Source organism: Petromyzon marinus, chromosome 11, assembly GCF_048934315.1.
Source record: "Petromyzon marinus isolate PM22_M1 ecotype Great Lakes invasive population chromosome 11, UKy_Petmar_22M1.pri1.0, whole genome shotgun sequence".
NCBI lineage: Eukaryota > Metazoa > Chordata > Hyperoartia > Petromyzontiformes > Petromyzontidae > Petromyzon > Petromyzon marinus.
Genome location: NC_133677.1, coordinates 2,525,345 through 2,551,432, shown reverse-complemented (window position 1 = coordinate 2,551,432; position 26,088 = coordinate 2,525,345). Strand labels below are relative to the sequence as shown.

General features: G+C 48.5%; 1 protein-coding gene across 6 annotated transcripts in view; it reads left to right on the top strand.

Moving 5' to 3' along the window:
- The window catches only part of LOC116941355 (A-type potassium channel modulatory protein KCNIP2-like), a 167,940-nt gene that overhangs the window by 129,138 nt on the left and 12,714 nt on the right, over positions 1 to 26,088 (top strand). The window contains exon 2 of one of the 6 annotated variants that reach the window (XM_032952393.2): positions 22,754 to 22,855. The exons of the other annotated variants lie outside the window; for them this stretch is intronic. Coding sequence (XP_032808284.1) covers positions 22,754 to 22,855 — 102 coding nt within the window. The remainder of the gene's footprint in view (positions 1 to 22,753; positions 22,856 to 26,088) is intronic. 6 annotated transcript variants of the gene reach the window in all.

Sequence of the window (26,088 nt, the reverse complement as noted above, 5' to 3'; positions counted from 1 at the left end):
TCACGTGGTGTGCACGAGAGGTGTCCCCCCCCACAGCCTTCCCCCCACCCTCCCCCCGCCCTCCCCCCACCCTCCCACCCCCCAGCCTTCCCTCCACCCCCCAGCCTTCCCCCCACCCCCCACCCTTTCCCACCCTTCGAATTAATTTGTCGAATGAAGGAAGCTGGGCGAAATGTCCTTTCGCTCTGCCCCTCCATCGCTCTTCCTCGAAAACGTTCCTTTCCGGCGGGTTATTTATTTATTTGTTTACAAAAAATTCAAATTAACCCCCCCCCCCACACACCCCGGGGTCACGCTCAAAGTCGCCAGTTGACCTTTGCGGACAAACACCACGGCCGCGCATGGTTCCAACGATTTACGCGGGGAAAAAATAACCTAAACAAAAAGCCGCTTTGTGCCTATGGGCAAGCTCCTTATTGCCGGTATCTACAGATGACGAACAAATCTAAAGGCGTTAAACCCTTGCCGGCAATAATACAGCAGGTGTTAACATGGGGGGATTGTGATAAAAATTAAAAGTCAATTTTTGGGTGTTTTTTGTTGCAACGCCTCTCGCTAGCTCACCCGCAGTGTTCACCTCTCACGACCTCACCCGCAGTGTTCACCTCTCACGACCTCACCCGCAGTGTTCACCTCTCACGACCTCACCCACAGTGTTCACCTCTCACGACCTCACCCGCAGTGTTCACCCGCAGTGTTCACCTCTCGCTAGCTCACCCGCAGTGTTCACCTCTCACGACCTCACCCGCAGTGTTCACCTCTCGCTAGCTCACCCGCAGTGTTCACCCGCAGTGTTCACCTCTCACGACCTCACCCGCAGTGTTCACCCGCAGTGTTCACCTCTCACGACCTCACCCGCAGTGTTCACCCGCAGTGTTCACCTCTCACGACCTCACCCGCAGTGTTCACCCGCAGTGTTCACCTCTCACGACCTCACCCGCAGTGTTCACCCGCAGTGTTCACCTCTCACGACCTCACCCGCAGTGTTCACCTTTCACTACCTCACCCGCAGTGTTCACCTCTCGCGTCCGCCCTGCGGGATGAATCTGCGCGGTGGTCACGTGCACGGTGATGGTGGCGCGGGTTTCGCCAGTGAAGTGGAACGGCTCGGAGGAAAGTAGCCGCTGATGTTCACGGCGCCTAAATGAATCTGATTACGTACAATCATTTGATATTCTTGTTTCACGCGCCGCGCAATGAGACTTGAATATAAATTACATCACCCCCCCCTACCCCTCCCCACACTCCTCCCCACACTCCTCCCCACACTCCCCACACTCCTCCCCACACACCTCCCCACACTCCCCACACACCTCCCCACACTCCCCACACCGTGCCGGCTCACCCGCTTCCCATGTAATCCCCCCCCCCCACCCAAGATAGTAATTTTGGTTCCAGCGCAGCGCCAGACGCAGCCATGCATGAGATTATTGTAATATAACTGTCCCAAGTGGAGGACATCACAGCCTCAGATAATTCTGCTATGAATATTAATGTTGTCACTTGATGGGTAAGGGCTCCTATCGTCCCTCCCCCGCTACCCCCCCCCCCCCGCCACCTCTGTGCAAAGCTTTATCCGCTGCTGGTTTCCCGTAGACGTAGACGCGAGCACGTGGTCGCGGTGTGGCCCGCTGAGCCAGCACGGCGGCCTCTCTGTCGTGATCGATGCCCTCCGGTGCGGAGAGTCAACAAAGCGACAACTTGAAACGGCCGAATCGTGATGAGGAGCCTCGAGAGTTGGGAGAGAGAGAGTTGTGAGAGTTGGTGAGAGACTGACTTTTTAAACAACTTTTATTGCCTCCAGTAGCAACAGCACTGGAGGCGATTCCGATATGAAATACACAAAGTCACCAGCAACACAAATAAAACAAACGCTATAAATCCACGCGCTGTGGCGCTAAATGCACCGCGCACAACACGAATGAAAAGTCACGTGGTGGTGGTCGTCGTCGCGCACGCCACGGTGACGAGCGAGCGCTTCAGAAGGTGAACACGTGGGGTGCCGTCCACGCTGGTACAGAGCGGGGCTTGTCCGGCTCCCCCCCCCCCCCCCCAGCGTTCGAAGAAGACGCGCTGCACATCGCCGACATGTGTGTGGTACGCGTGGCAGAGCGAGAGAGTTGGGAGAGGTTGCTAGGTGCGCCACGGGCGCGTTGCGCTCCGAGACCACGAGCGCGTTGCGCTCCGAGACCACGAGCGCGTTGCGCTCCGAGACCACGAGCGCGTTGCGCTCCGAGACCACGAGCGTGTTGCGCTCCGAGACCACGAGCGCGTTGCGCTCCGAGACCACGAGCGCGTTGCGCTCCGAGACCACGAGCGCGTTGCGCTCCGAGACCACGAGCGCGTTGCGCTCCGAGACCACGAGCCGGCCACGTGGCGAGGGGAACCTTGCGACCAAGCGTGGTTCGACTTGCTCGGTGGGCCGGCTGTCGTTTCCCGGCAATCGAGAGAGGTTGGTGTTCTCCTCGCTCGATCGCCGACCCCCCCCCCCAGGTCCCTTTGAGAGCAGCCGGATCCTCCTGAACAATTTTGGGATTTCTCGGGGGCATTTTTAATAATAGAAAAGAACAAAAATGTTCTTGTCTTTTTCCCGGGGGGGCGCGTAGAGTATCGCTCGTGCTGTCAGCGTCGAGTCGTGAGATCCAGTGGCGGGACTCGGGAGCCGGCGAGGCTCTGACCCTGCGCTAAAAAAAAACAGTCCGTGGTAAGATACATGTAGAACTACTTCTGAATTAACTTCAAGTGACCTTTCTAATCCACTTTTCCTCCTGTCCTGCTGCAGAGAAATCAGAAGTTGTATTTCCCACTGAGTAAAGCCCATCGAGACAACATCAAAGCATTCTACAAATGTTTGTCAAATGCAGACAACCACATTTTTTTCTCAATTACCACAGTTGACATTTTGCTTGATGACTCCTTTTTTTCGTGTAGTCATTGGTGACTAGACTGAAATAATTTTCCTATTAACCTTTGACAACCTGGTTTAATCACGAATGCCTGAAACCAGAATGGGATCCCAGAATCCCAGCATTGCCAACTCAAATCCTGTGATCCGATTCACTGCAAACAGCCAGGCACAGTCCTCAGATATTTCCATGCCCCCCCCCCCTCCCTGGACATATCGTTCGGGTCTCTGTTGTTTGTGGGGGTGAGCATGAGCTGAGGGGAGTCGGAAGCAGGTGCTCCCACTGCCACTCAACGCCTCTCACCATGCGACTTGATTTGCAATGTCACGAAGCAACGAACGCAACCCCCCCCCCCCCACCCTCTTTTGAATTTTAAAATGGTAGCAAGTACAGTACAGTGCGAAAAATTACTCTATTAGGGCGTCCTGTCTGCGATGATGCATTGGCTATCTCGAAATTCAGTGGAAATGCCTGAGGCTCGGAGAGCCAAATTAAAGCTCTCAATTGAGATGAAGGGCAGACCCGTGGTCGTAACGCAATGCAGAGGAATGAATGACAGCACACAAATTTAGGAGCACAGTTATTTTGGAGGAGATTTTGAAGCGTCATGATGAAACCTCATGATGAGGTTTCAAATATACAGAAGATGATGCTGCGGGTCCCCAGCTCCCCTCCTCGAAGTTTGGAATTGCCCAATTTAAATGCCACTCGCTCCGTTAATACATTAAAAAACGTTCCCTAGTTAAATTTCCTACCACTGTTAATTTGACTAAATTAGCAATACAATTAACAGTTATAAATACAATTCCTAATAAAACATGCAATGTAAATGGCATTGGCTAAATATCTCAAACTACTCGATTGGGATTACAAACATCAGCATCGCCCCCACCACCACCGCCTCCCCCCCCCGTCCCCAAAGTGTCTTGAGACTCAGTAATGCTTTTATTGGTAAACAAGATTAATGATAATAATGATTTCCCCGTTAGTGGGCACGTGAGAAAGTGTTCTCTGGGGTGTACGTGTTTTAAAAAAAATTCACGCAGAGGAATCTCAGAATTAGTTCTGTGAAATCTGCTTCCAGGGACAACATTGGTTCAACACGAGGCAATGCATGGCTCTGGGAGGCTTCCGAGTGGACACTCCGTCTCATCGCACGAAGCGGATGGCACATTTGGGATTTTAAAAAGTGAGAGAAGGGAAGAAAAACAGTTTAAAAAGAAAGAAAAATCTAGGTCATCTTTGCTGCAGGCATCGGTGCACGAGGCTCAAGCAAGGGCAGCAGACCTAGCAATGGGGATTAAAATGAGGCAATAGCAAGAGGTTAAAATGAGAATCTGCCAAAGGATGTTTCCAAATTTGTTTTTAACCCCAATGATAAGATCAGCACGCGTGACAATCGTGGCTGTGCATATGTCCTCAATTCTCATTACAACACAATTAGGATTTACATAACATCTAAATGGATTCGCATTTCAAGATGCTGCGGGGCACAACGGGCCCATGGGTATCCCCGGGGGATGAGAGGTCTGCGTTTTTGTATTAACTTATAGAGAGATAAATAGAGCCAGTACATTGCAGAGGAAAATAGTAAGATCTGGTGTCGAGGCTTGACCGGGAGCAGGCAACTGGCAAACATAAAGGGCTGTTTCGAATTTGGGGGAGCAGTCGAGGAGAAAGGCGACTTCCAACGGAGTGAAGGTTGACTTGGAGGCTTCGATAGAAGGCCTTGGTTGCTGGAGTGTCGAGTGTGCGCATGTGCGTGCGTGTGTGTGGAAGGCAGTAGAGTGAGATGAGAGGGCACAAGTTTAACACGACGTGGGGTATCCATACTCGTCCTCGATGGACAACAACAACAAAACTGTTTACTTTGGACGAGACCGAAAGAGCAAAACCGTTGTAGATCGATCGCATGTGGACACTTGCATCTGTTGCGGGATCTGGTAGAAGGGAAGGAAGAAGCGACGAAGTTAGTGCGTAAGGAATCAGCAGCTTTGGCCACCATCACTTGAGTTGTTGAACTTGAGTGCCTCCCCAGCCATCCACAAGTAAAGCTGAACGATTAATCGATTTCAAATCGAAATCGCAATTTGAAACGATGCAAAAAGCAAATCGCAAAAGGCTGCGATTTTTTAAGATTTGAAAAGTCCTATGACTTTCTTATTGGAGTTGTTTTATTATTTATTTTATCACTTTATTTAACTTAACAATTGTTGATTTGAAGTTTTCGTGACTGCAGGAACTCATACTCTTTGGTTCTTTCGGTAAAGTCACGTGACTTTACCAAAATAACCAAAGAGTATTAACAATTGTTCTATGTTTCAATTCAACATTTTAATAAATATATGTTGGAAGTAATTCATATATTTTAAGTTCTCATCCTTGCATTAGAACATATAGAGCAGTTAATATTTTGATTGTATCATGAGGTAATACTCCATCACATGTTTTACATCTATTACACAGTGAATATTCAACCGAAACTTACTTAAAAATGTTTTAATCGCAAATCAAATCGCAATCGCAATATCTGCCAGAAAAATCGCAATTAGATATATCCCCCAAAACGTTCAGCCGTATCCACAAGTAGCTACTTCTGAATGGGGCAGGGACACTGCCGTTTATTATGCGCGGGGGGGGGTCCTAGACCCCCTATTAAGGGGGGGGGGCTCTTGGGCCCCCTGTGGAATCGCAACCGCTCACAATGCAGCTTGAGCTGCGTTTCACCAACTTGGGGAGCGGCGCTCGCCTTAACATCCACGAGCGCCCCCCCCTGCGTCCGCCCGCCCCCCACAGTTCGTCCGCGATGCACGATTATAATCAAACCCCATCAGTATTCAGCCAGGGTGGGTTATAAACGAGTGAGTGTGTCCGTGTGTGCGTCCCTTGGGCAACGACTGGTGGGGTTTTTGTTTCCAGCAGCTGTTGTGCTTGATTAAAGCTGTGATTGGCCGTGACCAGTGGCCCCTCCACCCCCTCCACCCCCCAAGCCCCCTCCACCCATCACCCATCATCTTTGCCCCCCCCCCCCCCCCATCATCTCCCTCTCCGTCTTTGTATCCCTATGAGTTGCCTCCACCCATTTGCTGGGCTCCCTTTGTTAGGGCCCTGACAGTCGTTTAACTTAATTGCGGAATTATTCACAATGGATGGAATTGCCGAGGGAGATGGTGTGTGTACGTGTGCATGCTCTCTGTCTCTCTATTCCGTGAGAATTACTCGGCCGATAGGAATATACATTTTAAAATATAGAGATGTTGTCATCTTATCCCGAGGGTGCAAACTGTACTGTAATTTCTATTCGTCAAAATCACTTTCTAATACCTATTTTTTTAAATAAAATTAATAAATTGCAGGAATATAATCAATCTTCATCACGCGTAGTCGGCAATAGGACGTTTGCGTCAGTCGTGTGATCTCTTCCGCCGTAAACTTTGAATCTTTACGCGGCCTAATAGGGTCGAGATCATAGCTACTGCGTATCCAGGACAGCCTTGAGTCGCAAGGTCTTCAAGATGGCCCTGATTGCAGTGACCTTTGTCCAATTCCCTCATGAGTGCTGTGCATATTGGAGGAAAGCAGAATCGTGTGAGAAAACCCGTCACGACATCTGAACGTATACGTTGAACGCCTACCTGCTCTACTGCCAGCACTGAAGGCCATGACAATGAAGACGATTTTACACAATGTACAAGTCATGCATATGCCTGCATCTCTTGTACACACCCTGTGAGTTTATATACACAGAACAAAGACAAAGATCCCCCGTATAGCCTTAACAGACCATTGGGGCAAGAGCTGAAGGCCGGCAAGGCACACGAGGGGGTGGGTGGCCAACACCACGCCGGGCCGCCTTTGTCTCCCCGGTGGTGATGTTTACACACCGCACCAGGCGCTCTCATCTGAGGTTGAGTCGACCTAGGGGAGGCGGTTTTCTTGTTAACACGCGTGCCCGAACGTATGTCTGTCTTAAAAACATCAAGTGTGCAGGGGCTCCCCGTTTGGGCAGATTGTACGGTCGCGGCGGTGGCAGAATAACGGCGGGCGCCGCCAAACGCAGACGCATGGCCGAATCACGGCTGCTCATTTATTCCACGTTTCGCCGTGATGAATTTGAAGGGTGCCAGGAAACAAATGTCGTTCTTGACGGAGCCCCGAGCTGCGATGACGACGACGACGATGCTGTGCGTTTCATCAAAATCTTGGTGCCACGCTCAAAAGAGCCCTTGCGTGTGCGTGATATGTACATCGATCGTCGAAATCGCAGCATGGCGAGAGATTTGTTTTTTTTTTGTTAACGTTTTAGTTGTGTACAGCAAATGACATCTCACAATCTCCGAGGATTCGCCGACAAGCTGCAAGGCGCCAACAGTTGTCCGAGCTCTGCGGTCCTCGATATATTATAATAAGGAAACCGGAGCACCCGGAGAAGAGATACGTCTGTGCGGAGTCAACGCTCTCATAAAGATGATATCAGTCCACACTTTGCTGTGCCGCCTTCTCCTAGCAAGCCCATAGCTCAGTGTTCTTCACTAATTTTTCAGAGGGGGGGGGGCACTTTCACCGATAAGACACCGTCAATGTGAGGGCCGCCACGCATTTGAAACCATTGGGTTTGACGGCAGCATGATGGTGTTTTCACATTTGTGTATTATCGGGGGCTGCACTAAAGACCAACAGTGGCCCGCGGGCCTTGCAATGAAGAACAACGTCATAGGTTGTGGCACATCCGTGCCCATCGGAAGGGAGCTTCGCAAAACGTGTACTGTGATCAACCAACAACCCTCGCTGCCCTCCACAGCGCTGGATCACACGCCACGTGCACATCCACCAGCGACCGAGAGATGGCGACGGCCAGGGAAGGCCTTCATCCAGCAGTGGATAGATGATAGCTGCTGCTGGTGATGGCAGCACAGTATGTACATTGAGGCTTTGAACCTCTCGCGATTCAAAGGATCATCATCGTCAATGGTTGTTGCGATTCGTGCCAAGAATCATCATTACTTACTTATTTTCACAATTATAATAATGGAAGCCGCATCTCGTGGCTGGGAGTCACGTGAGTTCTTTGTATTTATTATTTTTTTTTACAAGGAATGGTAAAATCATCTTTTTTTGCACATGAATTTCAATGAATGAATGTACGGTGAGCTATGATGATAAGGATGCGTTCATCCCGTGCGTATTATGCCCTTGCTCGACAAGGTTTGCGTTTTGGTGAAAGTCCGTGAGCGCGTAAAAACGCATTCAGCCAGCCGCTGTCCGCTAGCGTGAACACATTCGGAATATTGCGTGGGAGGGTCCCGTAAACAAAACAAAAAATGTCATCAGCCCGTTCATTTGCCATCGGCGTTTAATTTTGATATTTAAATCGAATTCACCTGTAGCTGATCAGTGGAGCGTCGACAATTTGTGTGCGATGTCATGTTCTCCACGCTTGTGACGCGTGTGGCAAGGACTGAGACGCGGGAAATCAGAATCCGCCAGAGAAAATTATTCAAATTAATGATGCCCCGTTTGCAACAACAAAAAACCCAGACCGCGTTTCAGAAAGTGGTTTATTGAATGCAATTACTTGTGGCGTGATTTCGCGTGCCGTGATTGAGCATTGAAGAACGAGACCTTCGTGCTCCGGAGTTAGCGCATTTACACGCGGAGGGTGCTGTGATTTCCGTGGTTTATTCGTTCGAGCCACGTGCAGAGCCCTGTGATTTACCAACCCCCCCCCCCCGCAGCCCCTCCCCCCCGCACTGTAGACGGCCCCGCCTCCCACGCGCGTTCCATTTGCACGCTGCTTTTCACGTGTAAAGTGCAAGAATTTAAATCGAACAATTAGAAAAAAACCCAAGATTGAAAAAGCTATTGCACATGATTGACACATGCAGCAATGAGATGTTTTGTGTGTACACACACATGTACGCGTGTGTGTGGATATATACACACATATATACACACGCGCGTACACGGTACGCGTGTATCTTTTTTTTGTTGCCGGTCCAATATCTCACCATGAAGAGCAATCGCTGCATGGTGGCTCGGATTGTATCTCGGATTTCTGGGCCATGTCCCAATTTCCCACGCGCTGCTGACTATTAAAGCCACCAGTGATGCAGACTGTTGCTTATTTTCTGGGCGTAATTCAGCACCAGGACATTGTCACGGTGGCGAGATGTTAACTACCTCGCCTGGTATACAGGAGGTCGTGAGTTCGATCCCGACCTTGACACCTGTATATTTGTAGTTTGCATGTTCTCCCCGTGGTCGCGTGGATTATTCTACAGTTCCTCCGTGTTTTCCCTCCACATTAAGAAACCTGCATCTAGAGTATTTGACTGCTATGCATTTCCACATGGGCCTTACCTGGTAAAAAAAATAAAACATCGTTTTCGTTTACTTTTTTAGTCTAGTATTTCGCGAGGTTCATATATCGTACGTGCAAAGGTAAAAGTTCAGCCCTGACTTTTGCTTGCTCACGCCGCCGCTAACGGGAAGACTTCCACGATAGCGAGCTCTGTAGAGAGCCCCTCCAGAGGGAATTTTGGCTGACCATTCCACAAAGGCCAGACGTTGTTGGAGAGGTGGGAGTACCCCACCGCACACGACCTGCTGATCCACTAACTGGTATCAACCAAGCCTCCCCAGGGGGAGTTCTATTTTACATGTGTATGTATATATTTTGACTACTTCTCTGATAATGGCACAATTAGCCCAAGACAAATAGAGAACCGCGGAACTTCGTTTGCGCTTTGTTAAATTGGCAACGAGCAGCAGTCACCTTTGAGCAATTCCTCCTGAAAATGATTGCCGACCTGAGCCCCGTCCCCCGTGGGTGGATTTATGTTGTGGTGAAGTAACTATTTGGTCTAAATTAGACAGCGGGGCTCGCCCGCCGAGAGGACAAACGAGCCGCAGGTTGTTGTCATCAGGACTGCTCATCAGGTTTCTGCTAGGCTTCCCACAGGTGGCAGAGTGGACATGGAATTTGAATGTTTTTTTTTCATTCTACCAGCAGGATTACGTTTGCTGCAGGGTGCCACCGCGGTACACTTATTTGTCTCGTAGCAAGAAGCACCTGGGTTCGAATCCTGAATCGGCTGCCTTTCTTCCTGGAATTCGTATCTTCACCCCTGCATATTGTACTTGGTTTTCCTCTGGATTTTTAGGTTTTCTCTCATGGCTAAAATCACACAATGTTATTGGTGTTTGCCAAACATCCCGATGCAGAATCCTCGTGGAAAATAAAACGTTGTTATATTTGCGTGAATTTTCAAGAGTTGCTTTCGTTTTTTTTTGTTGATCGTCGTGTTTGGGTTTCGTGACGTTATATATATTTTTCATACCATATTTTTACTTATTTATTAACATTAACATTTATCTTGCTTCCCGCAAGAGGCTGGATAAAGGTCAGCATTAAATATTCAGCAATGTAATTTGGAAGGCCAAAAAATTAATCATTCACGGAAAGGTGACTGATTGTCTACTGCCGCGGCCCCTCTCGCTCTCCTGATTACCGCTCATCGTGCGATTTGAAAGGCTACGGTCACATCCTGAACGGTGGACACGTTTCATCTCGGTCTCAACCAATCCACCGCAAGATGCCAGTGTTCTTTTATTAAATGTGCCAGCTGTCTGGCATTTCACGGGCCAAACTCAAAACTCAAGTTTTGACGCCACAATCCCATCCCCCGCTGTGTGTTTGCTTCGCTTCCATCCCGCGTGTGATGTGTGCGTCATTCTGTCCTACCTTTCTCTCTGCATTTAGGAAACATGCATTGAGATTATTTAGACTGTTTTGCTGTTTAAAATTTCCACACGATAAGGCCCACTTTGTGGACCTATCATCTGTGGCAAGGTCGCTTCCGATGAATAAGTTAATACCTCAGTGGGCTTTACCTGGTAGGATACAGAAAATAACTTTATTTAATTTGTATATGTTTAAGTGATTTGTTTAACTTTCCTATATGTTGCACTCCTATCGTGTTTTTGTATTGTTTGTTGTAACGCTCAGACCCGCCCCTACTTGACATCTGTGAAATAGCTTCATAGCTCATCGGATTCCTCCAGTATAAATTCAGATTCTGATTCTGATAGGATTGACTGCACACGTATTACCCAGAGTTCTCAGGGCATCAGTAGAAGCAGTGCCAGAAGCAGTGTTTAGAAATTAAAGAGAGAGTGGACCGGCAGAGTGGGTGACATGCACAAGGCACACATCCGTACGAGGCAGAGAGAGAGAGAGGAAAAGAGAGTTCGAAAAGGAATGACGGAGAGAATAAGGTAGGATAATTTCCATTTTCAAGCAGTGTTGTCCTTGATGTCATTATCACGCGCTGTCCTACACACAGCGTGCAGAGTTACACCATACGCTCAACACTCCAACAGGTGAATGTAGATTGTAATTAGTACAGACATCTCCCTCTGCTGTGTTTGTGCACAAGTTGGCAACCGCCTCGCAAATATTGCGTTCCTGACGACCGTGTGTTTACACGCGGGGAGTGGTCGCTGCGCTACGAACCCGGCGACCGGCGTTCAATTCAAGCTCACGGCAAACAACAGTGACGATTATCTGAACCGGTTCTGCCCCCCCCCCCCCCCAGGTCGACTTTGCCTTAAAATTAATACCTGGTGCGGTGTGTAAACATCGCCACTCGGGAGACAAAGGCGGTCGGGGATGGTGCTGGCCACCCACTCCCTCGTGTGCCGTGCGGGCCTTCATAGATCGTCGCTAACAGCCCTTGCCCCAGCCGTCCGTTCAGACTACACGGGTGATCTTGGTCTTGTTTATATTTTTTTGGTCACTGATTTTATCCGTGTCCGGTAATCAAACTGAAGTTCATAGCGGAGTGTACTAACCATTGCACCACGGCTCCACTCCCTGTCATTCGTCTAGACAAAAAAAAATGTTCGCGGTTACTATAGTCGCGGATCGTGTTCATGTTTGTAATTGACATTGATTTATTAAAATATAATCGTGTCCAGATGGCTCTTGAAAACCAATCGACAGAAGCGTGGAGGTCGCGAATGAGGTCAGCGAGAAGGTGTTAAGTGGAGGTGCCGGTTAGTTTGATCTCAGGTTAGTTTAATCGCCGGTTAATTTAATCGACTGCCGCACCAAGTACCGCGTGCGCTCCACGTTGTGGCCACAAACGTCACCTTGGGGCAGAAGTGAGAACAGGGGGAGCAGAAGCTGTTCAAGGCCCTTGGGTCCTGCTCTGAGTGGCTTGAACCAGGAGCATTAAACCGTCCCCCCCCCACCACGCCCACCCCCAAGCGAGCGAAATGGTAAAGGATTTGAAGCTGTAACGGGAGAGAGATAAAAGGGGCGGTGGGGGTGATGGATTGCGCGTGCTTCACGGTGCGCTGGTTTATGAAATTCTGGTGCCCACTCGAAAGGAGGTGGCGTGTGGCTTGGAACTACGAGGGCCACACCGAGAGATGTCACGAAACCCGCAGGGGTTGGAAATTATTACGGTGCTTTTCCTGCTGGTCACCTTTGACAAAAGTGCTCAATCACTTTGGGGGGGAGGGGGTGTGGGGGGAAGATTCGTCGATAATTCTCTGTAGGGTTGAGTGCATCGGTGGTGAGAAACCCTGACTTGAGGTGTGTCGGCTCTCCTGCCAGGTGGTTGAGCGATAGGTCGCAGTCAGAAGCTTCCGAGTTCAAATCCTGGCTGGGGAACTGGACTCAGCCCCCCATCATCATCCCTCTGGGGTCAATAAAAATGAGTACCGCTTTTGCGAGGAAGTCAGCAGTGGTCGCCATATGGACAGGCTCGACCCCCGCCATAGGAATGTGGAATTTTCTACGCTAGTTCAGCAGAAGGCAATATAAGTGTGCATTGAAATGTGTCGTGAAAGAGTTACGTGCCGTGAATGTGACCTGTGAGTAAGATGCATTGAAAATAATTTTAGGGCTCGTAAATCTGGTGGTATTTTTTTATATTGTCTTTTGAAAACGCGTCCGTTTTCTAGTCGGTTGCAGTGAGTGAACGTTATGGATTTTTCTGAGCAAATCGGTTGATAAAGTGCCAGCATTACCATTCTGCCTCGGTGCCGTGCTTCCAAATATCGTTTTATAATTCATGTGAATACATTTGCGAAATGTAAACAGCATATGGCTCACTATGAGAAGGCCTTGTTTTTCTTGCTTGGGACATTGAGCATCACGTGTTTATTGAGGCTGGTTTTAATTAATCGTGACGCATGGCATGTAAAACCGATAGGCCACAGGTTCTCTGTGCATTCTCAGGCAGATGCGATGGTAACTTTCATCCCATACCACTACACATGAGAATTACTACTCCAACGTCGTCAACCATTGTCCAATCAATGCTGGATTTCGGACCTTCCCAGACCGCTTCCATATATTTTGCTTTCCCGCAATAAAATCACCAGCCAAGCACGTGCGCACGGAATTATTTCATCCCTACATTTCCTTGGCGGACCGTGCTCCATCAGACTTAGACGAGGGACTCATAGCGGGAATTCTGAAAGGGTCACGTGAAATGTGATTTTCTTTTTATATTTCTAAAAAAGAAATATGCTTGCAGTGTTATGAGAAGGTTCACCGGAGAGGGAAGGTTCCTGGAGAACTATAAATTATTCGGGGGGTAATTCGGAGATTGTTTAAAAAAAAAGAATTAACGGAGAAATTTGTGAAAAACAAATTGGTAGAGGTTGACGCAAATAAATTAATAAAATTCGCAATGAAGTGACCACACAAAATCGGGACTCGGGAGCGATCGTTCACTCAGCACATCGCTCACCATCACCCGGTGTCTCTTGGGGTGCACGGTACCAGAGTTTTATTTATTCTGGCAGCTTCAGTTCGGGACTGAGGATGAATCCGTAATTCAAGGTCAGCAAAAATTTTTAGTACAGATGTTTCCACGTGTATTAAAGGAGTGAATCCCCACTCCGAACGTTGCCAATCCTGGAGCGTGACCTTTATTAGAGGGGGGTGCGGGGAGGGGGGAATTCAGAAGGGGGAGGGGAACATGACGCAATGTTAACAAACTTTAAACAAATGTGAGCAGCCAAATCCCTGAACTTTCAAGAAAAGCCACCACTCGTAATATTCATTATTTGAACTATAATAATTTTAAACTATTAATCTAAAATATTTCAATTGTACCAGGTAAGATCCGACTGAGGTATGACAGCTTTTTTTCAGAAGCGACCTGGCCACAATCGATAGCTTGACGAAGTGGCTCATCACGTGGACATTTATAGCAGCCCAAATACTCTAAATACACGTTCATTCTAAATGTGGAGAAAAAACCCGACGCGACCACAGGGAGATCGAGACACCGCAAACTCCAATGTATAGCAGGTATCAGGGTCGGGATTGAACCCACGACCTCCTGTATACCGAGCGAGAAAGAGAGCTAACCCTTAATCGGTGGGGGCTCATACGCCTCTAGCCCCCACCCCACCCCCCGGGGAGCTATGGGGGCAAAATGTTGTTACACTCCAGTGATAGTTGTGCAGAATTCACAGTGCCTTTCGGTGAGTATTCTAAACGATGCTGATTTTACAATCGGCACGAGCTGCCCATGTGGTCATTAATTACGGACGTCGCTGCAAACACTTAAGTTGAGTGGATACGACATTGAGGAATGTGTGAATAGGCGTTTGCCTCTCCCTTGATGCGACAAATGCAACTAAGGTTCGGCCTAGTGATTATTTTGCAATAAATAAGTTAGAAAATCGATTTCAAAGTCAAATATGCATTATTCAGCTGTTTTCGGGTTTGTGCCTACCGCGCGGTGCTCGGTGTGACGTCCGACGTTTCGCTCCACGTTTTGGGAGCTTAATTCAGCGACTGGATTCAGTCGCTCGCATTCTCCCTCGACGATGTCGGCGGCGTTGCCCGGACGCCCCTCGCCGCTGCCTTTTCTTTGACCCTGAGCTCAGCTCTCTCACGTGGGGTCCGCAAGCCAAAATGTTGTCCCTGCTTCGTCTGGTAGGAAACCAGAGTAGCCAGAGAAAAGTCACCACCATGAATACGGGGGGAGGGGATAGCACTCTCTCTAAAGGTCCGCAAACAGCCCCACTTGCTGCACTCCCATATCCTGGACTGTATTTTTCATTTTCTCACGTGGGGGATGGGGGGGGGCGATGCTCTGCCGATTATGCCAAAACAATTGTTTCTCAAAAGAATTTGTCGTCTGTTTTCCAGTCACGAATGCTTGACTCTGGCTTCTTGGCCTGGTTGACTTTCAATTTTAAGGACCTTTCAAAATAATCGGGAACAACAAACAAAAATCCATCTCCATATTGTATGCTTTACGACTTTTCATTAAGGCAAACATTGCACGCGGCCCTCCGCTTCGCCCACATCGTTTGTAAGGGGCTGGCTTGCTCCTCCACTCCTCTGTTTTTCTGTTTTCCACGGCCTGGGGGCTCTGGTAGCTGCCTCATTCCTCTGTTACAGTCCCACCCAATCAAACATTCCATTCACATCATGACCTTTGCTGACAGATGGAAAAACATTTTTGGGAAGTGTTTACTTTTTTTTACGTAATATATTAATGGCGCATAGCCTGCGAGTGTATGTGTGTGTGTCAGAGGGAGGGGAGCGGCAGCGGTTAGCGCCCTACGCTCTGAACCCAGCGGCCCGAGTTCGATTCCCGCTCACGGCCAACACTAGTGATGATTATTTGAACCGGTCCTGGGTCCCCCCTAGGTCGACTCAGCCTCAAATGAGTACCTGGTGCAATGTGTAAACATCGCCACTGCGGAGACAAAGGCGGCCGGGCGTGGTGCTGGCCACCCACCCCCTCGTGTGCTGTGCTGGCCTTCATAATTGCGCGCTAACAGCGTTTGCCCCAACAGTCTGTTCAGGCTATACGGGGGATCTTTGTTTTTTTTGTCAGAGGGAGGGAGGGAGTGAAGGATGGCGGGAGTGGAGCAACTATTTAGCGGTGTGAATGTAGAATAAAATGAGCGGAGTGGAGGGATGGAAGGAGAGAGGAGACAGCCAAAGGAGTAGTGGTGGCTGTGAAACCAGAATCTGTGCCGGCCACTTGAAATTATTTCATGCTGAGCAGCTGTCAGTGCTTTGTAATATTTTCACGAGTGTTTTGTGTGTCGGAGTACCTGGAGAAATCCCATGCAAGTGAGGGGGGACACTATCCCATACAGATGGAATATGGTCGAGTCAACATTAGCCGCACCGCATTCTCCCAGCAAGCCAGGAGAGTGCGGCACCTCCTCAACGCCCACGGGAAAGGAGTTTCACAACATCTGTGCGGTGATCCACCAACCCTTACGCTCCCTCCACAGTGCTGGGCTACAGCAGTGCATCGCCACTGCTGTAACCCAGCGGGTTTGGGAATTTCACACGTGTCTCTACTTGATCCACCGATCCTTTCCTTCCGGGCGCTGGATCACAGGTGTGCAACATCCGTGCTTAATAATGCATTTTGGCAGCGCTTTGATTTTTTTTCCCCTTCTTCATGGAACAGAGGACAGCGGAATTAGTTTTGGCCCTCTACATTTTGGGTCACCGAGTGGCATCATAACAAGGCCGTCCCTGGGCCCCTCCAAGCTGCCACTGCAGTAAATGCCATCTGTCTCCGTGTGCACGTCAGCAGTTCAGGTGTCTCCAGGGAGGGCTCGGTTTTGGAAAGCAAAGAGCCGTTGTTACAGCACAACGGCTCTTTGTACCATTGAATGCACGTTATGCCCTCCTTGCAACTGAATGTTCTTGTAAACTGGTGGCGGTCTTTGCCGACTTTCTAGCGGCTTTAACCTCGCACGCACAAAACATTTTACATTTGGATTTGGCACCCTTCTACACCTCTCAGGATAAAAAAAAACAACAACTTGTATCCCTAAGTTTAAAAAGTAAAGATGTTCAAAGGTATAGCACACCGATTTTGGTTGGCTGTTAAACATCTTCGAGCTGCTCGTGCCAAATGTCCGCATTTCTATCCCCTTCTCGGATATGGTTAGAAATCACATCGGTCAGTTTCTCACTCAATCGCTCGCCCGCTCATGGCCAACTTAACGGTGTACACAGCGATACGCTCCGCTGCTGGCTTGTCCAGTTCAAAGTGACATTGTCGTAGTAGTCGCTCTGCATCGGCAGCAGCCATACAAAAGAAGACAAAGGCTATCTACAGATTTACAAGCATGCAATATGTGTACCTGCGTGTGGTTTCGAGCTTAATACTCCGTTTTTATTGCATGACAATTCCCTTCGTCATTCTTGAATTCATGTCTTGGTTTTCGTATTTGTAAACAACCTCATCGTTGTTTTTTTTTGTTTTGTTCAAGTGAGAGGTGGGAAAGAGATGGCAGATGGCAGCAGTACTGCAGTGGATCGTTGAATGCGTCTCCGTGAAGCTGTTAATTTTACTCCCTTATATACACAGTGGGATTTCTCGGTCGACTCAACTCTCCTTCCACACGGAGGCGAACACTGATTCATGGAATTGGCAAAGCATCCCGTGATGACTCAAGCGATCATTTTGAGCCGCGGTTTTTATTCCGCGTCACGTGCTTACCGTATGACTTACCGTATCAAACCAGGGTCCCGTGTTGCAAAGGAGGAGGGTTACTTGCCCGTCAGGTCGGCAGCATTTGTTCACGCCGCAAGCCTGACTCTGCGTGTCAAAAATGACGCACTCCCAGAGAGGCCATGCAGTTGATAGGTTGCGTCGTGGACACTTTTGTATTTGTTTACTGGAGAGACGGATACGTGAATGCGAGACACATGTGTGTGCTTATTTATTTTATGATTTATATTCTCCACAACGACACTAATTGTTATTTTGAGTCCCAAAAAATATCAACGGAAGCTGTGGCACAGTGCTTTTTGTTATGCGTGTTGAGATTGTTTTGTACCGTACGTGGCCAACCGTGATAATTAATCAGATGTGCGGGGGAAGGACGAGTCGGAGGTGCGGGGTAAATGTTGCCCTAGCACACCACATTTTGAACATACGGGCCAGAGTTTGATTCCCGCACATGGCTTCTTCCCCGCCTACTTCTCACCACATTCACAAAAATGAACTGACGACCAACATGGTGAAGTATCGTCAAAACAATGCCTACGACCAGCACAGAAGTCAATTGACATAGGTCTGTGATTCCATGTTATTGTCAATTAAAATATATATCTCTACATAACTCTTGAACAATAACCTACTGATCCATATATGAAATCATAGCAATCTTTTTAAATCAATATGTACAAAGGCAAAATATCAGGACTGAAATTGTAGAAGGACCGATAGAGAGTTCTAGAGAGCATTTCGAGAGAGTATTTGGTCTACTCTTCCATGCTGACCAGACCCCTTTGAAGTGAGCACCGATTTGTATTCTCCTGTGCATTGTGATAAACCTGTTTGGCGTTTTTACTTGTCGATTTTTTTTATGCGTCCTTTTGCTTTCGTGTTTTATTGGTATTCACACTTGTGAACCCCACAGCCCCAATTTCTTTAACCCACCGAGGGCTTCCGTCTGTGAAGCCCTCTGATGGACAAAGCGTGCGGGAGAGCGATCGAGAGAGCGAGAGAGAGCCAGAATGCAAACAACACAGCAACACAGAGGAAAATCAACGAAATGGGACAGGGCCCAAGTGGTGGGGATTTAAAGCCCTCTTATTGACCGGCCGTGTACAAAAGCCCTTTCTCCAAATTAAAACGCTGCACCTGTCGCCCTAAGTTTAGAAGGCAGCAGCCCGCCTCGTTTTGACGGGGTGAGTAAAAACACCCTTTGAATGCCAGCAGTTGTTCGCTGTCCTTGAACTTTGTTGATTCCTTCTGAGAGCTGATCGAGGGGGGGGGGACATGCCACAGTGGCGAGATGTTAACTAACTCACGTGGTCAGCATCGTGTGTTCGATTTCGACCCTGACCCCTGTATGTTTGGAGTTTGTGTGTGTCTCTCCGTGGTCGCGTGGTTTTTGTTTTCCCCCTCCACATTTAGAATGGACGTGCGTTCAGCGCATTTGGCTGCTTTAAATTTCCACGTGATAAGCCACTTCGTTGAGTTGTCATTTGCGGCCAGGTCACTTCTGAAAAAGAGCTAAATAGCTCAAGTGGGCCTTACCTGGTAAAACTAAAATAATGTTTAATACGAGGGAGTATATCTGTAAATATTCATCCCCACACCAGCCAGTGATGCTATGAATTGTCATGATTCGGGGTCACGAGCCGACACAACAAAATATTTTTCTTCGTCTCACGTTTACCATATGATTTATATTGTTTATATATGTATATTATTTTGTTCTACCTCATTTGTGCAGCTTGGTCCATGCCATGCTCAACACAGCAAAATACAAGGCGGTAGATTTGTAACAAGACCGCACCGCTGCCAGTGATTCAGTGGATTGTCATGATTTCGGGACACATTTATAGTCAATAGAAATTTTTGTCGTCAATCCCGCTAGTGTTGTGTCTCATGTTTTTTTTAATCTCGTTTTTCTAATTTTGTTTCCCCCATGAACCCAAATGTAACACGAGCCTGTCATTACCATATTTTTTTGCATAAATAGCCAATAGTCCGATCCTGCATGCGCGATTTGATACCGTGTGTTGTCAGCGTAAGAATCAATTAAAATCGACGAATCGATGCGCCGTTGCATGCCGACGAGATACAATGTCAGACTCCGCGCGACTCTACATTCGGCAGAGCCACCACTTTGTGGGTCACATTTGGTATTTGAAGGCAGTGTCAGCAACCCTTGAGGCCTTTTTTAACGAGGTGGATTCTGCCGCTCATTGATTTTGGTGCATTAGTGATTTAACGCGGCACACGTTTGAAGTTATTACCTGCACGTTCATTAAATGTCGGATTTGCACCGCTCGCGGGCGAGGTTCATGCCGGCGTGAGCGATGATCTTTAAATCCTCAATTAGGGCTCGAGACAAGTTCTCCACACAAACGTGGACGGAGTAGAGCGATCCACGTGCCAACGGTTTGGGGGGGGGGGGGCGGGGGCAAAGGAGGTGGGGGGGGGGGAGTCGAAGCGCATGGCGAAGGGTGGGGCTGGTGGGGGCGGGGGGGGGTATGGGCGGTCTCTTGGCTCTGCTTGCGGCAGGGGAGCGAGCGAGGGAGCGAGGGAGCGAGCGAGGGAGCGAGGGAGCGAGGGAGCGAGGGAGCGAGGGAGCGAGGGAGCGAGGGAGCGAGGGAGCGAGGGAGCGAGGGAGCGAGGGAGCGAGGGAGCGAGTGTCCTGAAGCGGCGCCGCCTTGAGATGCGAGCGCCCCCGCCGTGCGTTTGTATCGAGGACCCGTCACGGGGGGGAGGGGGGGGTCACCAGGTCGTCCGCTTACGCTCTCGCCAGAGAACGCGTGGCCCCCGTGACGACGCCGGGAACCAACTCAGTGTGAATGAACCCACGGCAACTCGAACTCCACGGGTAAAACAAGTGCGGGTTATATTCTTAGCTCTTTCGGTAAAGTCACGTTGAAGGGAAACAGTATATTTTATTATTTTATTGTTTCCCTTCAACGTGACTTTACCGAAAGAGCTAAGAATATGAATTACTGCAGTCACGAAAGCTTTAAATCAAAAAGTGCAGGTTAATCGGCTCTCATCCGCGAGTCCTATCATCTCCGTTTAACACATATGCTTTCTTGACCAACATCATCCATAAATATATATTTTTTTAGGTTCGATCGCCTATCTTCTCCGATTATCCTGTTTCCGCGTGCATCCCGTGTTGCTGCTTGTTAATCTGCCGCTGGCACTGCGGGTTGTTTGACGGTATTCTACCGCGCTGGTCCGTACGAGTCGGTGAGGGGTAAAGGGTTCAAATGGAATAGCTTCATTATACCTCTAAATGCTGAAACGTATCTGTCGTCAGATGCTTCACTTGCAATAAAAAAAACTAAAATGAAAAAAAAACGTACAAAGAAAAAAGTAATCATCTGACTGCAATTGTCTGCCAGCGGGTGCACTGCTCGCTGGCAGAGGGTTCTGAATGTAGAGTCTTTCATGTTGTGATGACAGCAAGAGCACAATTGTAAGATACAATTTGTGGAAAAAGAAAAAAATAGTGAATAAAAGAATGAGAAGGACATTACACTTGTTGTTGGGTCTCTGCTGTGCTCTGTGCCAGCTGGAGTTTTGTAGAAACCCTGGGGTGGAGGAGGTTGACGAGTCCTAGCGATCGGTGTTGGGGTCAGGCTGAGCGTGGTGAACGTGTTGACTCTTGTATCAGGGCGACTGTCACGTGGCGAAACGCGACCCGACCCGACCTGACTTGACCTGACCTCACAGCGCCTTCACGATGCGTCCCGCGTACTTGCAGCCAACAATTCCAGAGCAATGCTGTTGTACGGAGAACAACAAACGACAAGAGGGAATAAAACTCAACTCACTCGTCAACAATCCTGCTTTGACCCTTTCCCGTTCCGAGACGAGTGCAGGTTGCAGGGTGGGTCCCCCGTTGACCACCGAATCTCGGAACGTGCGAGCTGTTCAGCTTTAATTTTATTTAGAGAGGCGTAGCACCGTTGTTTTTAAAGACATTGTGCTCACTGCAGAGAACTGTAGCGACATGACTCGCATGGCCTTGTGGGAACCTTGGTGCCGATAAAGTTATATTATAGTTTTTCTTCCGGTTCCGTTCCAATGACGTACATGTAAGATCATATACGTGTCTGACGGGTGTGTACGTCATCGGACGGGTGTGTACGTCATCGTACGTGTACGTCATCGGAACGGGAAAGGGTGAGGAAAAAAGTTACTATAATAGGCGACGTTTCGGGCAATGGCCCCTTTTCCACAGCATTGCATTAAAATTTTAATTTTAGCAGAACAATAGAGGTGCTGCAAAACTCGAAGCTCGTGTTTTCAAAAGGGAAGTCAAACGTTTAAATATGTGTGCCTCTGCGTGTGTGATCTTTTCATCATAATAAGATACGCAATTCACTTTAATGTTTGAATATGTCTGTTTAGTATTTTAGAGAATAATGGCAATTACACTGCAGTTATGGCATATATATAATGTCGAGGCATCATTACCAAAAGCTCCAGAGTGCCCCTCGTGAAGATGAGCAAAACCGCACTGCTTTAAGAACAAATACATCTGAGAGAAAATGCAATCTTTGAATGCAAAATGTGTCTACGGGAATGGCATCATCTGCAGATGGAGACTGCCGTGCTCTTATCACAGCCAATATTAACATCACAGCACACGCTCTAATGTGAGCCTGTAAAACTGGCAAAGACTGCAGCTTAACTGCCAATATTTCTCAGACGAGGGCGCGTGCGCGTGTGTGCAAATCGGCGCTCATCATTGCACGCTGAGCTCAGGGCTTGTTTTCTCCCGGCACATTTGGCTGTCCCCCTCCGACCGCGGCAAAGGCCGTCATATTCGGCTGCAATGCCATCTGGGGATGGATGAATAAATAAATACACGCCCGTCATGACGCCACCGTGATGTGACAGAACGCGTGTGGTGCCACCGCCGCCGTTGCCCCGTCAAGAGGTTGGCAACACGGTGGCGTGCGGGCCGTCATCGAGTGCGACGTGCCAGAACTGCCACCGGTTGGAACTTGGTCCGCGTACAGCCTTGCCCGTGAGCGTGACCGCTCAGGGCCCTGCAAGGGATTGACAACGCGCTACGCGGACCGCCGTTGAGCGTCACGTGGCGAAAGCGTCGAGTCGTACCCACGCGACGGAGGCGCAGAGTCGCTCGGAACGGGCGAGTTCGGTCTGACTGTGGCTTTACGGAGGCAGCCGACGCTGCAATGAGCACAGTCGCGCGCCCATCCGCGCCACGCCACTGGCTGTGGTCGCTTGGTTTCACGCGGCGGTCGCTGCGAAGTCGCCTGCGTTTGGTGCGGTGATGGGAAGGGTTGCGGTTCCGCCCGTGTGCTTCCCTAGGTTCTGAGCGCAGCCAAGAGGGCAGGGCTGGGGGCCTTAGGCGCTGCCTGCTGGGCATCTTTGCTTGCGCTGCAGCTAAAGGATCCCCCGCCGCCAAGCCAAGCAAGTCATCCTCCAACCCTCGCATTCGCTCTTTCTCTCTCGTCTGCCACTGCGTGCCCTCTCATACACGTCATCGGTTATGATCTACTGCTGGATGAAGACCTCACCGAGCTATCACCGTCACTCACGGTCCTGCAGGGCAGCAATCAGTCGAGCTCCCGCACACGAGCTGATTTCCTCACTCCATCCCAGCAGAATTATCTCCTCCCCTCTCACCCTCCTTTGGCTGCCGGTCTATCAGTTGACTCGAAAACCCTTCTCGTGACGCGTCCCACCCAATCCCACTTTACCTCGCCTGGTATTCAGGAGGGCGTGGGTTCGATCCCATCCCTGATGCCTGCTGTATATTTGGAGTTTGCATGTTCTCTCTCTCCACGTGATCAGCTACTCCGTTGAGCTATCATTTGTGGCCGTGTTGCTTCTGAAAAAGAGTTATATAGCTCAGTTGGGCCTTACCTGGTAAAGTAAAATAGTTTAGTTTTCTTAACAGTCAATTGTCTCTCTGTTTCTCACGATAAGTGTCTCACGTTGTCTCTCGTACCCATGCGATGTGTGCTTTTTCGGTTTTGAAATGTCCTCTCCCGCCAGAGATATTAATTGTAGAGGGGCAGCGGAACGGTCGGATCGTGCTCTTAGCAGCTGACATTTGTTACAACTATGCACAACACAAGACAGTATCTGTTGATAATAATGCATATTTGGATTGCATATAGTGTCTTAAGATCGGGGAATATCAATATGCTGTACAGGGCCACTGCACAAATATTAACGGCACACACATAGATCAAATCTGTAATGAGGAGAAAACCCCATTAGAACAGAAATGTCAGTGTAAGACAGAAGGAAACCATTATTTTCAAGTAATACAGCTTGCCTAACGCCAACAAAATAGTTGGTGTTAGGAAACAATATTGTTGGCATTAGCCAAGCCAATGGGCCCCATGGAGTGTAAGTGAGGACTGACAGCCAAGGTCTCGAACTGTTAAAGCCTCACATCACTATACACTACTATACCCTGCACTACTATACACTACACTACTATAGACTACACTATACACTACACTACTATACACTACTATAGACTACATTATAAACTACACTACTATAGACTATGCTATAGACTACACTACTATACACTACACTATACACTACACTATACACTACACTACTATAGACTGCACTATACACTACACTACTATACACTACACTATACACTACACTATACACTACTATAGACTACACTATACACGCACTATACACTACACTACTATACACTACACTACACACTACACTATACACTACTATACACTACACACTACACTATACACTACACTACTATACACTACACTATACACTACACTACTACAGCCTCACGTCAGTTCTCTGCTGCCGCCCCCTCGGTGTGGGACTCTCTGATCTCTATGTGCATTCGCAACATCAAATGAACTCTGACTTTAAAGAAACATCTAAAGGCCTCTGTTTGGTCAGATTTTCGAGCAGCCCTGAGCTTGCCTCCGCACCTCTGAGTTGTTAACTTGCCTGCAGATTCTAGCGCTTTATAAATGTCGCTATTATTATTACTATGATGAGTCCTAATAAGGACGAAACCGGACTGCGGTTGACTCTGTCTCACTGCTTACCGTCAGTCAGTCACATTTATTTAAGTTTATTTGACGGTCAGGGGTGGCCCGTCCATATAGTCGAACTAGGCGGTCTCCCAAGGTGCAAAGTTAAGTGGGGCGCCGATTTAGGGGTAAAAAAATACAAATTAAAAAAATACAAATAAAATAACGATGTCATTATTTCAATTATTATGCGCTTGCAGAGGGAATATAAATTATAATTAATTTCTCAACATTTCTGGGAATGTATTCGTTGGACAGACGGATGGACAAACCGAATATTTATTCCTCTGTTTAAAACAATACGCTTAGAAAATGTATTTGGAAAATAGGAGCAAAATATTTCACAGTTAACCAACAACCTCGGCCTAGATCTGCCCTTGGGGTTCGCGTGGGGTGCCAGTTGCTGGTAGCTAGTCTCGGGCCGCCCCTGTTGATGGTGACCTAAGTCAAGAGGATCACCACGCAATTTTTCAGGAACTGCTGATGGCTTTTGCATAATGCACGGGACCGAGTGTTCTTTGTACAAGTTTCCGCACGTTTATGAACAAGAAAAATGAAAAACATTTAATTCTGAAAGGAAAAAAAACATGATAAAAACAAAAAAATACGAGTTGGGCAGATCGTGCAGCTGCAGGACATTGTGTGTACAGGACGTCTCTCTGAACGCAGCCCCACGCTGGTCACGGAAGTGCCGTGGCGGGAGTTGATAGCTCGAAGCGGCAACTGGTGGCACAATGGGGAGGGTAACAAATTGGACGAAGGTGAAGAGGTGGGACATTCTGAGAGAGTGGGTTCAAGAGACGAGCGACTTTGTCAACGGCGGAGCAGGGAAGGTAGCCCTCAAGTCTGCACCGAGCGTTGGGGAGAGGCAATCGGCAGTGCGGATGACCAGGAGATGAGACGATTCCTGAGATGGCAGGGGCAGCACAAAGATAAAACGGCTGCCCTCACACTTTGCCGGTCAACGTGCCCAACCTGACCGTGCACAGAACGCCTCTCGGAAACACAAGTCAGCTGGCCGATACTCATTCCTCCCCACCCTCTCGTCTGAAACTAAACTATGCAACTACATGTGTATATGGGGTTGTTGGGGGTTTTTTTTCTCGTGACAGCAGTAAACACAAAATTTATATAGATAACAATCAAGCACGTGGCATCTGTAGTACAGCCAACAGACGAATATATACAAAAATATACAAAAAGGACTGGAACTGAACGTATTGCATGTTCAGGTCTTCTCGCATTAGCCAACGCGTGAATTCAGATCTAATGGCAACATTTGTAAAACATATATATTAACCATAGTGTGATAAATATTACACATTATTATGTCATATATATCACACATTATTGTGTAATATATATCACACTACCCATTACTCCATGCCTTACCCGTCCAATCTCAGGTTTGAATCTACCCAGCAGCCCAGCTGCTGCCTGGGTAATTCCATCCTGCTGCCTGCGTGCTTTGAATGTGCCACTAAACCGAGGTGCCGTCTGCCCTGTGGACATTATGGCCCCTTATGGTGCTCTGCGATAAGAGCCACCGGGTAACGTGGCGAGTGTTCCAGCCGAAATCTATGAGATGCACAAGATACTTGGGCTGGC